The following is a 14,180-nucleotide window of genomic DNA, read 5'->3' as shown; positions in this document are numbered from 1 at the left end:
GACGAGCCCGAGCTCGGGTGTGAGTGAGTGAGAGAGAGAGGGAGAGAGAAAGGAACTCATCGACACTTGTGGAGGTGGCGGCGATGGTTTCCAAAGACGGCGTTGGTGGTGGTAGCAATGGGAGAAAGAGAGAAAGAGAGTTTGAGAGAGAGAGAGAGAGAGAAAGGAGCTCATCGACACTTGTGGAGGTGGCAGCAATGGTTTCCAAGGACGACGACGGTGGCGGTAACAATGGGAGAAAGAGAGAAAGAGAGTTTGAGAGAGAAAGAGAGAGAGAAATATAAAAGGGGGAGAGAGAGGCAGTGGGGATGCCGGTGCTATGGCTACGGCGTCGGCGGGCCCACCGGAGCTAGCTAGCCCGGCCAGCGGCTAGGAGTGCGTGGCACCCCTAGCCCGCGCCAACAGTATGGCACGAGGCCGGCCACATTTTGGCCGGCCACGTCGTGCCATGCAAAAATAGTTTTTTTTTTCTTTTTAAGGTTAGGTTGTTACAATTATTTCCTAGTAACATTGTAAAAGACATTTTTTTCTTATTATATATTCTTTTCAACATGTACTCTTTATTTGAAGATTCCAGCCCCTACATACTCTTCTATTATTATACTCATTCGATGCGGAAATCAAGTCATCATTTTTTTTCACACCACAAGCCAGGTCGGGTTCAAGTCGGGCTAGAATACTATAGTATGTATCTGCCCACTAGCTCATGAGATATTATGCTTGGGCTAAGTGAATTTTAAAAATATTATATTTTATTGAGCCAAGCATAATAGCCCTCTATGAAGATAGTTTAGTTATCTTTCGTAGGAATATAATTATATATTGATATTCAGTTTACTAAATATTCAATATGAGTCTAAAAAGACATGGGAGTTGACATGCATAACGAGTCGGGTCACGAGCAAAAGTAGTGAGTTTGGCTTTCAAAACGGACTAGGGGGTGGGGGCAAAGGCATAGCCCATGCCGCCTATTACCATCTTGGGCTCAAGTTGGGTCGAGCGCAAATCAAGCCCGAGCTACGCTTAGCACAGTTAAAATCAGGTAGGTCTAGACCAGGCTTGGGCAAATCGAGCCCAATGATTATCTCTACACCACATATAAGATCTACCATTTGTTCAATATTAACTCTATTAGAAAGAGATATATTTGCATTGTAATAACTTAGTTAATTTGGGCCTACATTATAATATTTTTCATAAATATCTGCATTACAGGTTATATGGTGGTCTGGTGATATACTCATATTGTTTAAATTCAGTTAACTTTGCTCTGTATTATATTTCTTTATAACTATTCAGACCTACTAGTGGTTGAGATATCACTGTTTTATCACGTTGCGTGAGCAACGAGTGGCAACACCACTGATAACTTGAGAATATTCAAATGCTCGGTCATTTGGCATAGACTCCACGTATAATTCCACCGAATCACTATTTTGTTTATATAAGTCAAGCATCACATCTAGACCTTTTTCTAATCAAGAGTTGGCATTGTTATCAAACCCAGCAAAATTAGTTATAAATCCTACTATGCAAGTTCCATTTACACCTGCTTAGTCTGGTAATCACTGATATTCTATCTAACTATTGCTCATACATTGATCTAAAATAATCACTGATATTCTATCCAATAAATGATCAAAACCCACCTTCTGAGATTGAGATGAGGTGGATATACAAAATTGAGATGTCCAAGCAGAGAATTCTGAATGCAATTAGATGCCAAGATGCAATGAAAAAAAAAATGTCTCTACATCTCAACTGCATTTACAGTTTGAAAATGATGTACAAATAGAGCTTGAATCGTGTTATGATACAAATGCACTTGAATGGTTCTGAAAGTATATTGAGATTGGCGAAACAGCAACAAGCATTGTTCTCACAAACAAGGAAATCAACCACCATCAAAACCCACTAATCTGAGACCTTGGTATTGTCATTGTCGTTTTTGTGTATTCTAATACAGCCGATGTGGCTCAAGAACCGATGATGGTACAATTGTGGCTGTGTTGAATCTCTTCATTGATCAACCAGATTAGTTACAAATAAGCTGCTTCTACAAAAAAAAAATCATGTAGCCCATTAAATCTTCTTGCCTTCTTCGGACTCAGTTTGATCCGGTAATGAACACTTGTGCTCTAAGAAGTGATGAGTTGATTTGCCAACTCCGAAAAGTTCATAAAGATCAGCTTGCACACCATCAAGCTGATACTGTCAATCTTGAACACTCAATCTCGCAATGCCCTGCGTAGCATCTGCAGCTGTGGATCGCTGCGTTTGGGTTTGAACAACATATTGCCTCTGCAAATCTTTAAATTTCTCCAACAGTTCTTGGAATGATGGGCGACACTGTGGCTCGCTGTTCACGGAAAGGTAAGCTCACAATCAGTACAAAGTTGGATGAAAATTTCAGTTCAAGAAAAATTGAGGGAAGATATAAAACCTGTGCCAACAACTCTCTATTATTGACATCCACTGAGGATCCAAGTCACTTGGAAGCTCCAATCTTTGGTTCATGAACCCAACAGCTCCAATTACCTGCATAAATAGTAATATTTTCAACAATTAAAAAACAATATTTCACAAAAAGACAACTAATATATTGACATCCCAAAGTCAGTGCTATCTTATACAAATTTTGGAGGCAAATTAGACATTACAAATAATGTTGATTTCCTTGGACATGCACAGCTTGATAAAGACAACTTTTAAATTATCGAGTTATCATATTCGTATGTCTCGACTTCTATATTTGATCTGAGTATCCTTCAGTGGAAACACAGATATGTACCTCAGTCATCCTCTTCAAGGTGCAGCAAATGCTTGATAATGATCATACCAACAACATCAAGCATAAAAGACCACCAACATTGTTTCTATATAATACACAATGGTATGCTACTTAAACATGCTTGACAGATTGAGATGATTGGTAGAATTAAGGAGATCCAAGATCTGTTACCATGTACTTAGCTGATCTATGAAATGATTGACACGCTTGCTGTTAAATTTAGTGAATTTTCTAACTGAATAAATAATTAGTAGTATGAGAGTGGCAAATACCTGAATTGAATTGAGATTATCCCATGGGATCTTCTCAGTGACAAGTTCCCAAAGTATCACCCCATAGCTGTACACATCGGATCTAAATTTAACAAAGAAAGATAAACAGATCCATTAGCTATTTCTTCTTTCACTGCATTTGAATGACACCTGGAGTATCAAAGATATGGTAAGCTAAAAGCACGGATGTGAACTTACTTCTCATCTGCAGGTTCGTTGCGAAGAACTTCCGGAGCCATCCATTGTGGCTAGAAAATAGAATTGTATTTGTGAGTCAAAGTTAATAATGCATAAACACGATAAATACATTATAGGGGAAAATAAAATTTAACCTCCCCTATTGTTAGGCCTAATTTTGTTTGTGCTACTTTATTCTTTTATAGTTATTTTTAAACTAAAATCGTTATTTTCTTTATCATATTTGAGCAAATTAGTGGTCAAATTTAAAGATGTTTATTACAAATAAAATTGTAGAGAATTTGATAAGCTTTCTGACATATCTAAAATAATACCGATCAGATTTTGAATAACAAAAATATCTTAAGACATACATTTGTAATTTGTTCAATATATTTGTTATTCTTTGTCATCTTAAATTCGATCAGTATTATTTTATATACATTGAAAATTTTATCTAATTCTCTACAACTTTGCATCTAATGAATATATTTAAATTTGATCTATGATTTAGTCAAATATGATGAAAAAGTAATGGTTATAATTTAAAGATCACAAGAGAGTAAAGTAATACAAATAAAACTATGAGGGGTGAAGTAAATTTTAGGCCTAACCACAGAGAAATAAAATGTAATTTCCTTTACATTATATTAATTTATTTAGATCCTCAAAACAGTTAATTAAACTTTGTTTGTACTTACAGTTCCTTTCCCAGTTTTTGTTGTCAAATATGTTTCATTCTTCAGACGTGAAAGACCAAAGTCTCCAACCTGTTTACCAGGAAAGGAATAAGAGAGGATAAAATGCATATGCTGAATAATTGTCTATAAGAATTAGCAGCAAACCTTCACAGTCCAATTCTTGTCAACTAACAGATTTGATGACTTCAAATCACGATGGATTATTGGTGGATTGCAGTGATGAAGATAATTCATACCCCTTGCCTGTTGAAAAAGAGAATCTTTAATAATCGCCATTCAGACTTGACAATAATCATATCTGAGTTCTTGAAGTAACTATGGAGGTAACTGAATATTTGTTACAAAAGCAGAAGATTTTCAAACTGGTTCTTGAAAGTTGTACATAAACCGCATTTTGAAAACAATTATCCATAGGCAAGGAAATGACATAATCCCCTTACTAAGGACTGAATGAGTCCAGGTGCTTACTCCCAAAGTTGTTCATATGTTTTCTATAAGAAACAGAAAAGAAAAGCTTTACACAAAGACTTCTATATTGGAAAATTAATTTGAACATATGTTTTCTATAAGAAACAGAAAAGAAAAGCTTTATGCAAACACTTCCATATTGGAAAGTTAATTTGAACATATGTTTTCTATAAGAAACAGAAGAGAAAAGCTTTGCGCAAACACGTTTATATTGGAAAGTTAATTTGAACATCAAAAACCTATACAAGAACCAGTCAACTTGGAAACTTAATTACTATACAAGAATCATTTGATCATTGATCAATTATAATTTTTAGCAAAGCTGCTTACAATATCTAACGCCATATGAATGCGCCGTCTCCAATCCAGCCTGGCAGTGTTTCTCTGAAGCAACCGGAACAAACTCCCACTGCATATGAAATATGACTGCATGACTACATGACTAGAAGAATCATAACATTAAACAAGAGAATTAAATGCATGAACACTTTAACTGATACTAATGGCTTAATCTTGCTGCCTTAATAATAAGAATGAAAAGATAGTCGGGCATTTGGCTACTAGGAGTAGGAGAGAAATTGTTTCCAATTCCTTAATATTATGCCTCATGGAATAATCATTCTTCCTAAGAGTAACTGTTATGTTGACTAGCTTTTTGAAATGTAAATCTGCAGCAAGGTTGTGTGATTGCCTGGTTGGCAACTTTAAGACAGTGGTAGCGGAAGGTAAATCTCCCACACTTACATGAAAGTTCTGTTTGCACGTTAATGCTATCAAGGCATCAAAGTACTTTTTATTGGACAAACCGCAAAATTGCTCTAATTATCTGAAATCATACCATGGGGAAAGCGGATGTCTTTCTTGTTATGATTATCAAAATTAATTCTAACTAAGATATGCTTCAGTTTTCATTTGAATGCCAATTTTTTTATCTAAACTAAAGATGTGAATTTAGATAAAAATGTCGTGCTCCAAAAATCATTATGGCAAGCGATAGATTCAGAAGAAATAACCTGGTCAAGGTCAACCACTGAAATAGGTTATTCTAATTTGTTAGTACAAAATATTAGTGCCCGCACCATTGCATACATTAATTTAAGAGAAATAATACTTCTCATTCAACGATGGGACACTACAAACGGCAAATTCATTTGAGCAACTAATGACCTGATTCACAAGAGATAGATGACTGTAATTTCTACCGTCATCTTTCCTCTTGTAAGCCTCAATTGTCAAGATAAGAAAAAAGTAGACTTTTCTTGTAGTAACTGGAGCTTATGGGTTCTGAAAAAGAAGATATGTCTAAGCAACAAACCCAACCTAAAAACTATGATAAAAAGAATACACTGAAAGCAAAAGAAAAAAAAATTAGGTTGCTTTATTTTAAAGAGTAAAGGACAAACCGAGGAAGGAATTCTGTCACAATGCAAAGACGTTGAGGAGTCATAACTGCACCCATAAAGAGCAGTATATTTGGATGTCGTAGCCTCTTCATCAATGATACCTTCACATATACACACAATTTACATGATATGCAATGCAAAAACGTGCCTACTAAAGCAATGTTATCACATCTCACATTTACTAATATATCTGAAATGTAACAATACAGAAAGAGTTATTATGTCAATTCTGTTACCTGTTAAACAATAATAGTACAATTAAAAATGCTAATGCTCTATATAAAATTGTAGACAAGGTACTTCTTTCAAATCAATATAAGTATCAAACAACTTTGTACAGCACGATTTGATCAGAGAGCAATGAGATATATCCATTAAGGAATAGTAAGTACATAAGATTCTAGAAAGTAGAAACTATGCATTTTACAGGAATCACATGGAAAAAATGAAATAAAAATAATTAATTGGATGCCCAAGAAAAAATTTGTCAAAGAACTTTTATTGCATCTTTATATATCCTAACTTCTTGACAGGATATCATAACATCTTTACTAGCAGTGATGTTCAAGGAGCTAGAGATGATTCTTTTTCATATTTTCAATGGGATTAGGGCATTAGGTCCATGCCATTTTCTTGAACATACTCCAATTGAAATGCACACATAAGGAAACTTCACCCATGAGAGATCTTATGAACAAATATGTAGACTTAACTTATTGCTGCAAATCATCACCATCATAAGATAAAATATTAGAGGATGATCATCAGCATCTACTCACTAAATAATCGAGTACTAAGCGAGCTACTTCTTTTTACCTAACACAACAGTTCTTAATAGATGTATTCTACAGAATAATATGTATCAAGAATGCAAGTTCAAAAGGAAAAGGCACCTCTTGTCTAAAGGAAAGTATCACTTCATCCGAATATTCCTGCTTTGAGAAGACTTTAACTGCCACATCCTGTTAAAGAAATTTAGAGATTGATTTTCAGATATGACATGAAATATCAATTCCAAACAAGAATTAGCCCAGATAAGATGCCCATGTTACTCTTTGCAAACAAGCAAGAAAAAGCAAAACATCTCAGACAATTGAGCTAGCAGTTCCACATCAGAATTAATTACTACATTTTATGGATGATATCCTTTCAATACACCTTAAATGCATGTGTTGTACCACGTATATGTCAATTTCATTAGCAAAAAAATTATATTTAGAGTGAATAAGACCATAAATTTTAGGATAAAATTTTTCCATCAGATGATGGCTTAGCAATAGTAGTTTCTTATGAAAAAAATCCAGTCAGATTGATAAGCTAGTGGGTGACAGTGTAATGGTTCAGACATTTTTATAGGAGACTGACATGCTGCAAGAGCAGGGGTCGTGAACTGATGAGGACTGATAGTAATGAACCTTCTCTATCTTATCATGTGAGCTTGAGCTCCTGAGGATACTCTATCAGATAAAAGGGGTCCTTGGAAAGCCTTCCAGCCCAAATACAGCTAAATGTCACAGTGAAGGTCTAGCCGAGGCAACAATCTACTTGAGATCGAGGACACCTTGTGAAGATGTTCATGAGATTAAATCCACTTAGCCAATGGATACATTTGTTGAATGATATGCTAACATCAGATGCTCCCTTAAGAGAAAGGATTTTTCAAAAGTTTAAATACATGCAGTGCAGTACTAACTGGTAGACAATCACGACTATTGGTACACACCCAGTAGATAGCCACGTTCTGTATAGGAAACCTGGCATGTGTCATCTTGGATACATCAGCCAAACACAGATTGGCATGTTGTCGTGCTTACGTGGCCAAAATGTTGACTAGCACAGTGAATCATTATCATGTAATACTCCCTATACCCAGAATCCATGCAGACAGGAGCCCCATGCACTTGGGTGCCCATCTTTATAAACATTAGAACCCAAAGTGATGAATTGGTTGCCTAAAATGAACTTCAAATTTGGTCCATGAGTTAAGATCAGTCATGGATGCAACTATTAGTGAGCATCTCCTCTATGGCCTAAAAGAAGATTTTAGTCCAACTATTTTTAAAGTTTACATCTCTAGAATGTAATCAACTTGATGAAATCTTCTCACAGCATTCAACTGAAATCCACAAAGATCTTGGTAATCAGCAATAAATATATATTGTTTCATGCAAAAACCGGCAAACTAGTTCCTCATATAAGTGCCATTAGAATCCAATCCTTTTTTTTATTTACTGCCAAGAAATCCAAAATGATAAATTAAATAAAGGGGAAACATTATTTCTTAGCTTTCTTGTTAATGCTTTTGAATTTGACACATCTCACTCTATGTCAATCTATATATGGGTATATTTTTGTTAATCCTTTAACTCCAACTTCCAGATAAAGGGGCAAGTGGAATAGTATTCTCCTTTTTCTCTTCTATGGCAGTGCAATTTTAAAGCTTTCAAGCCAGTCTCCAGTTTCTTTCCCAACTAGAAGCAATGTTACCAGACAATAGCATGCTAAATGTTTGATCTGTTTATGCCATTAGACACCAATCTTTCACCTCCAAAAGTCTTCAATTTCCAGTTTAAGGATCAAACTTGGTGATGTCAGATGATTAGCAGCTGGTAAACTACATTGATCAATTGCTTCTGCTTAAAGATCTTCTTTAGTACTTATGGATGAGTCTGCAGAGAATGGGATTGATTTCACACAAATTTGTTGCGTATATTTATTAGAGAGGATTACAGCAGAGTTATTAAGAATTAGGATGTCTGAGGAAGGATCATAACAGAAATAACATGGAAGAGTGAATAGTTGAAGAAATGCACTCGAGTCAGCAGAGAATGGGATTGATTTCACACAAATTTGTTGCATATATTTATTAGAGAGGATCACAACAGAGTTATTAAGAATTAGGATGTCTGAAGAAGGATCATAACAGAAGTAACTTGGAAGAGTGAATAGTTGAAGAAATGGACTTGAGTAGTTCCACAAATAACGTATTGCATTGGAAGTATGCTACCAGCATCTCAAGAAGTTAAATTTTTGTATCATCAAAAGAAAACTGATAGAGCAGACATACCGAGCCATACCACAGAGCATGATATACTGTTCCGCAAGATCCTGTGCGAACATAAAATCTTTTATGAGTATAACCATGCAAACCATCATATAACAGTAGACTCTTCTAGAAAATCTCTAGATTGCAAACATTATTAATCATCCATTTTGGAACTAATTGTTCTTGTAAATGCTTGATATACTCCTTTTGATTGATAGAATGGAATAGGTCGTCAGTGCCATTAAGTTAACTACATCATTGTAAGCAGTATTAAGCAGTCTAGATTTAGAAAGACAGATCTAATGTTTCAACAATTGTTGGACATTCCACAGGGAAAGCCATTATAAATGAAACATGAATCAGTAATCAAATAGGTTTGGATCATACTACTGCTCTCAATCTTATCTTTCCTGATTATTTAAGGCATTTTTACAGAGATAAATAATCTTCTTAAATTGATAATATTAATTGTAATTAAGACAGAATAAGATTTAATTAGCATGAAATGTTAAAATGATTACATATTCCACAAGTACTAAACGGCAAGACTAAATCTAAATACTTATTCTTACCAATCAGATCGATGATAAATTATTTAATGGACAAAATCTTTTAAAAAGAAATGCTAAAACAAAAGAAGGCAACATGCTGGGTGTGAACATGGAATTGGTCTAGAAAAGGTGGTCCACGGTTGGGAATAATATGCAACATTAAAAGGTCAAATTAAAGGCAAAGCAAAGCATTTTACGAGTTCTAGGCATACGTAAATACGAAAGAAGACTTAAACAGATGAGGATGCAATGTCTTGAGTCTTCCTGAGTAGATGGCATAACAACATAGTCAGTTGCCCTTTACCCCTCCCTCTACCCTATGCTGATCTATGTGGACAGTGAAGCTACTTGGCAGGCATGATTATCAATTCAAAAACCAAAAACACCCCTTTTAATTTTGCAAATAATTGGTTGGAAGAATGGACCTTCAGTGAAAATCGATAATCTTCACTCCATCTCAAATAGTTCTCATATCTAAATTTTTAGGACTGTAAAGACCCTAGATTAAAGAGAAGATAAGTGCAAAAACAAAAAAACAAAAAAACAAAAAAACAAAAAAGAAGAAGAAGAAGTCAGTTTTGGTAGGTATTCTCTCAGAAAAAAATATATAAAGGTTTTGGCAGGTACTTCTCAATCAATATCACAAAGGAGGTGTTAAGTGTCACAGTTGAAAGTTCAGGAAGACACTTTGAACTTTTTTCCATGCTATGAAAGGGTAAATGTCTTTTCCTTGGGAAGAAAAACGAAAGAAAGAAAATAGACGGCAGTCAAATCACCATAGTAAGTGTGTTTGCTTCCAATTATACAGAAACATACAGGGCAAAGGAATGGAACGACTAGACTACTTAACAAAGACCATATGTAGAAAACTATAAGATAATTATGCTACACTCATGGAGAAAATGATTACCTTGACCTATTTGTTCTCCAATTGTAAGGTCTTCCCATAAAATTTCATAGTCTAAGCAGTCATTTTCCAATTCAACTTTCTGAAGTGCACTGCTACTGTTGCTTCCACTGCTGCTAACACTGCTAGTGCTATTAGCATTAAATGAGGACCAGGATCCTGAGGCCTCATTGTTGCCTGTCCGACTACTTTCTGTCACCTGACTTTCTGGCTTTGCATCAGAATCATAAGCCTTTCTATGAATTGTATCGTTCTCTTGATCAGCATGTACCCAAGGCCAAAGAAAGCGGTTTTTTGCATCAGTGCCGTGACTGCCATCATGTTCACTCCCCTTCCAGGGCCAAGATATATTCTTCTTAGAAAATAATGCCTCTGCCTTTGAGCTTATAATCTTGTGAATTCCTACCTTTCCTTCAGCCTCCTCATTATTACCTTTTGCTGCTTTCCCAGGAGATTTTTCTTCGATGACCGCTGAGGAAAGACCAAAAGCACAAGGTGGTATGTCTCCTCTTGGAGTGCTAGCTCCACTTGATGTCGCATCCTCCTTATGGTCTGAAGAAACTGCATCATGATCGGCGTAATGGTTATCACCACTACCACTTTCATGTTCCATACTGGCCTCACCTGTCCTAATCCGAGAACGGACTTTGTTTGTAACTCTAGTAGCCTGTGTAGGTAATTCTAAAAATCAAGAAAGAATACACTAAAAGAATTTGAAAACAGGACACATTGCTCTATATAGAAACAAAATCATCCAAACATTTTTTGGTGGCATGCACAATAAAATTATTGCAGTTTCTGTCCCTGTGGAACTGTACTCTAAATTCACTCACCAGATTTGTTATTTTTGAGGCAATAGCAACTTGGATAGGTTGTGGATCAGAACCAACTTTACTTGTTAGGTTGATTCTAGGTCGATCAGTGCTGCTGCAGATAACTCCTTCAATCTTTGTAGAGGTTGAAGGGGTAGCCATTTCCTGAAAGGAGCGTGGATCACTTGACACACAAATGATGCCAACCAAGCGACCATCATCATCATAAAAAGGAGTATTGGTAGCAATAGCTAGAAACCGTTCCCCTGACTTGTTCTTAACAGGAAACTTTCCTGTCCAGCTCTCCCCTGTGGTTATACGGTGGATGATATTACTGGCAATGTTGAAGTCACAGGCATCAACAAGCAGCTCTACAGCATCCTGTCCAAGGGCTTCTGACGCTGAATAACCATACAGAGTTTCAGCAGATCGGTTCCTAAGATGAGTGTTGCAATCAAATGGCCATCGTTGAATCAAATAATAATCTATGGAAGAAGATAGGATCAAATGCACCAATCACAGTCTAACAGTTTTACTACTATCAAAAAGGTTATTTTGAAGCATAGATAACCCAATAATTACGACACATGAAAGAAATAACAATTAAGCTCAAAATGGCCAAGAAAACATAGCTAAAGTTTGAATCACCATTATAGAAATTTGGGTTCATTAATTCAGCATGAGAAATACGCATGAGAGTACCTCACTAAATTCTTACAACTGTAACTGTTTCATCAACTAAACATGACTGAACACTGCATTTTTAGCACATTTATGGATAGTGGAAGATAGTGGTTACACATCTAAAAGAACATCTCTGTGCACGAGGTTGTAGCCTACGAGGGGTTTGAAAAGGAGATGTACAGCCTTATATATTAACTAAATACAATATGTAATTTATTGCAAAAAGGAAAAGAATTTGTGAAAGTGGGTAAATCAGTACTCGATGCAACTAATCATTTCTTTCATTCTCTGTTCATGTTGCGAGTGAGCAAAGCAATGTCAAGAAGTCTTAGGCCCCCAATATCTATTATTGATAGACCATATTAAAGCATCTCACGTCTAGACAATGTTTGGAGTAGATATTCTTACAAAGGCGAATACTTCCCAGTTCCCTCTCTTAATAATCACTCTTCCTATCCCAACTTTAGTTTATCCAAATCAATCTGCTATGGACTGACATGTCATGAGAAATACTCTAAAATCACCACTGATGAATAACCCAAGATCATTGATATATCAATGCATGCTAATTGCTAAACCTCAGTCTTATTATAGAATTACCGTACTGGAGAAAATGAAGAGCAAGAACATAGAATTAACCCATTCACTGCCTCATGAAGAGCATAAATTTCCCTTATACAATCAAACTAAATGTAAAGGGCATTGATGCCTCAAATAGTCAAATCTCAATAAGTGCTCTACCTCAACTAGCAAAACATCAAAGAAACCATTTCAAAGGGAGGAGCCCAATTCAGATAAGATAACAATTACCAAAACAAACCAATTGAGAGAGATAAAAAGTCTCCAACTGACCAGTATATTATCCGGCCATCAAGATCAAATATGTGGACAGACTGCCCCATGGATTGCAAGACATTCAGGTACTGCCTCTCCGACAATCCGATGACACCGCCCTCATCGCGGTGCCTTCCGCCAGAGCTGCTCGGCCCCCGGCTCTCCCTCTGCAGCCTCGACGAGTGCCCCAGAGACGCCGACCCCTTCCGCCAAACCGGCCCCGGGGGCAACCCCGCCGACCGCTGCGGCGACACCGACTGCGATCGGCCGCGGTCCGGCCGCCGGTCCCCGCGGCCCTCCCCCTGCATCAGCTTCGACATCTCCTGCTTCAGAAGCGCGTGCCCCGCCTCCAGCTCCTGGATCTTCTTCAAAATCCCCTCAGGTGGATTCTCCATAGCAGAAATTAAGGACCCAACTGGGATTTCCTCGAAACTCAGACTACAATCAGTCCCACAAGCTTCTTCCTGAGGATAGATGGGTTCATGGGCAGTCCCACTTACCGCTTCAAAGGTGGCTCCCTTTCCTCTGTTCTCCTTTGTTTTCTTCCTCTCCTTCTCTGATCTCTCTCTCTCTCTCTCTCTCTCTCTCTCTCTCTCAATCTATCAATCTATCTTCCTGTGAGCTGTTGCTTTTGTTGGGGGGCATTAAATCCTCTCTTTACACCACTGATCATGACATCCCAAGTTGAATCCTTTGATAAGCTCTTCAGCCTGTTAATTCTTCGCTGTTATTGCTGCTGCTCCTCCTGTTGCTTTTAAGCTTTTGTAGGTCAGCTATGAACGCCAAAGCCACATCTTTTCCCCCAAAAGGAGAGGTCTGCCAGTATTGGTGGGCAGGGCTTCTCCAGTTCTCCTCCTACTCCTCAGTCCTCACCTTCTACAAAATTACATCTTGTAACTTTTGTCTTCTAATATTTCTTCCAAATTCTATTTATTAAATCCCATCCTATTATCTGAATAGATAATATTTCATTCATTATTCATTACTTTTAAACAAAATTAAAAATTAAAATATTTAAAATGCTCTTTATTTGATCTTAAAATCTTGTTTCCCCTTTAATTTTCACCATAATTTTGGGTTAATTTAGACTTTAGATAATAAATATCTGCTCAGAAAATTAATAAATATATATCTGAATGATCATAAAAACAAAGTCCAATAACAATAGTAGTATTGGATCATGGACTAGTTTTTATATATTTTTATGTATCAAATGGGTCAAAGTGACCCAAAAAAATAAAAATACACCCCATAGGTCATAGTTGCAAAATATTGTCTCACTAAAATTATCATTTTACCCCTCACTGCAAGCCTCTGCCCTCAATGTTTTTTTTTCTTTTTTCCTTTTTCAACTCAATGTCCTCCATATTATTTTCCTTTTCTTTTTCAACTCAATGTTATTTTCCATTTGGACTTGTAGGGTTACATGGAGACAAATGCATAGTGGCTTCTTTGGGTTTGCTTCTTGGAAAGCTAAATATTGTTCTTCTCACATATGTGCAGCTCATCTATCCATAACCTTACCTTCTTATTT

At 36.5% G+C, this 14,180-nt stretch overlaps 1 protein-coding gene across 1 annotated transcript; it reads right to left on the bottom strand.

Moving 5' to 3' along the window:
• Positions 1–1,733: 1,733 nt before the first annotated feature.
• Positions 1,734–13,423, bottom strand: LOC140789341 (uncharacterized). Its single transcript, XM_073139007.1, has 13 exons — positions 12,665–13,423; positions 11,150–11,564; positions 10,320–10,983; positions 8,880–8,920; positions 6,706–6,774; positions 5,813–5,913; positions 4,740–4,818; positions 4,086–4,184; positions 3,942–4,010; positions 3,262–3,311; positions 3,064–3,145; positions 2,444–2,538; positions 1,734–2,359 (listed from the first exon to the last, which is right to left on the bottom strand). The coding sequence occupies exons 1-13, from the start codon at positions 13,039–13,041 to the stop codon at positions 2,215–2,217; spliced, it is 2,286 nt and encodes a 761-aa protein (XP_072995108.1). The 5' UTR covers positions 13,042–13,423; the 3' UTR covers positions 1,734–2,214.
• Positions 13,424–14,180: the final 757 nt, after the last annotated feature.

This window comes from Typha latifolia, chromosome 5 (genome assembly GCF_019914945.1).
Source record: "Typha latifolia isolate L0001 chromosome 5, TyphaL0001v2, whole genome shotgun sequence".
In the NCBI taxonomy this organism is placed as follows: Eukaryota; Viridiplantae; Streptophyta; class Magnoliopsida; order Poales; family Typhaceae; genus Typha; species Typha latifolia.
Note: the sequence above shows the minus strand (reverse complement) of the source record. Positions and strands in the feature narration are given on the sequence as shown.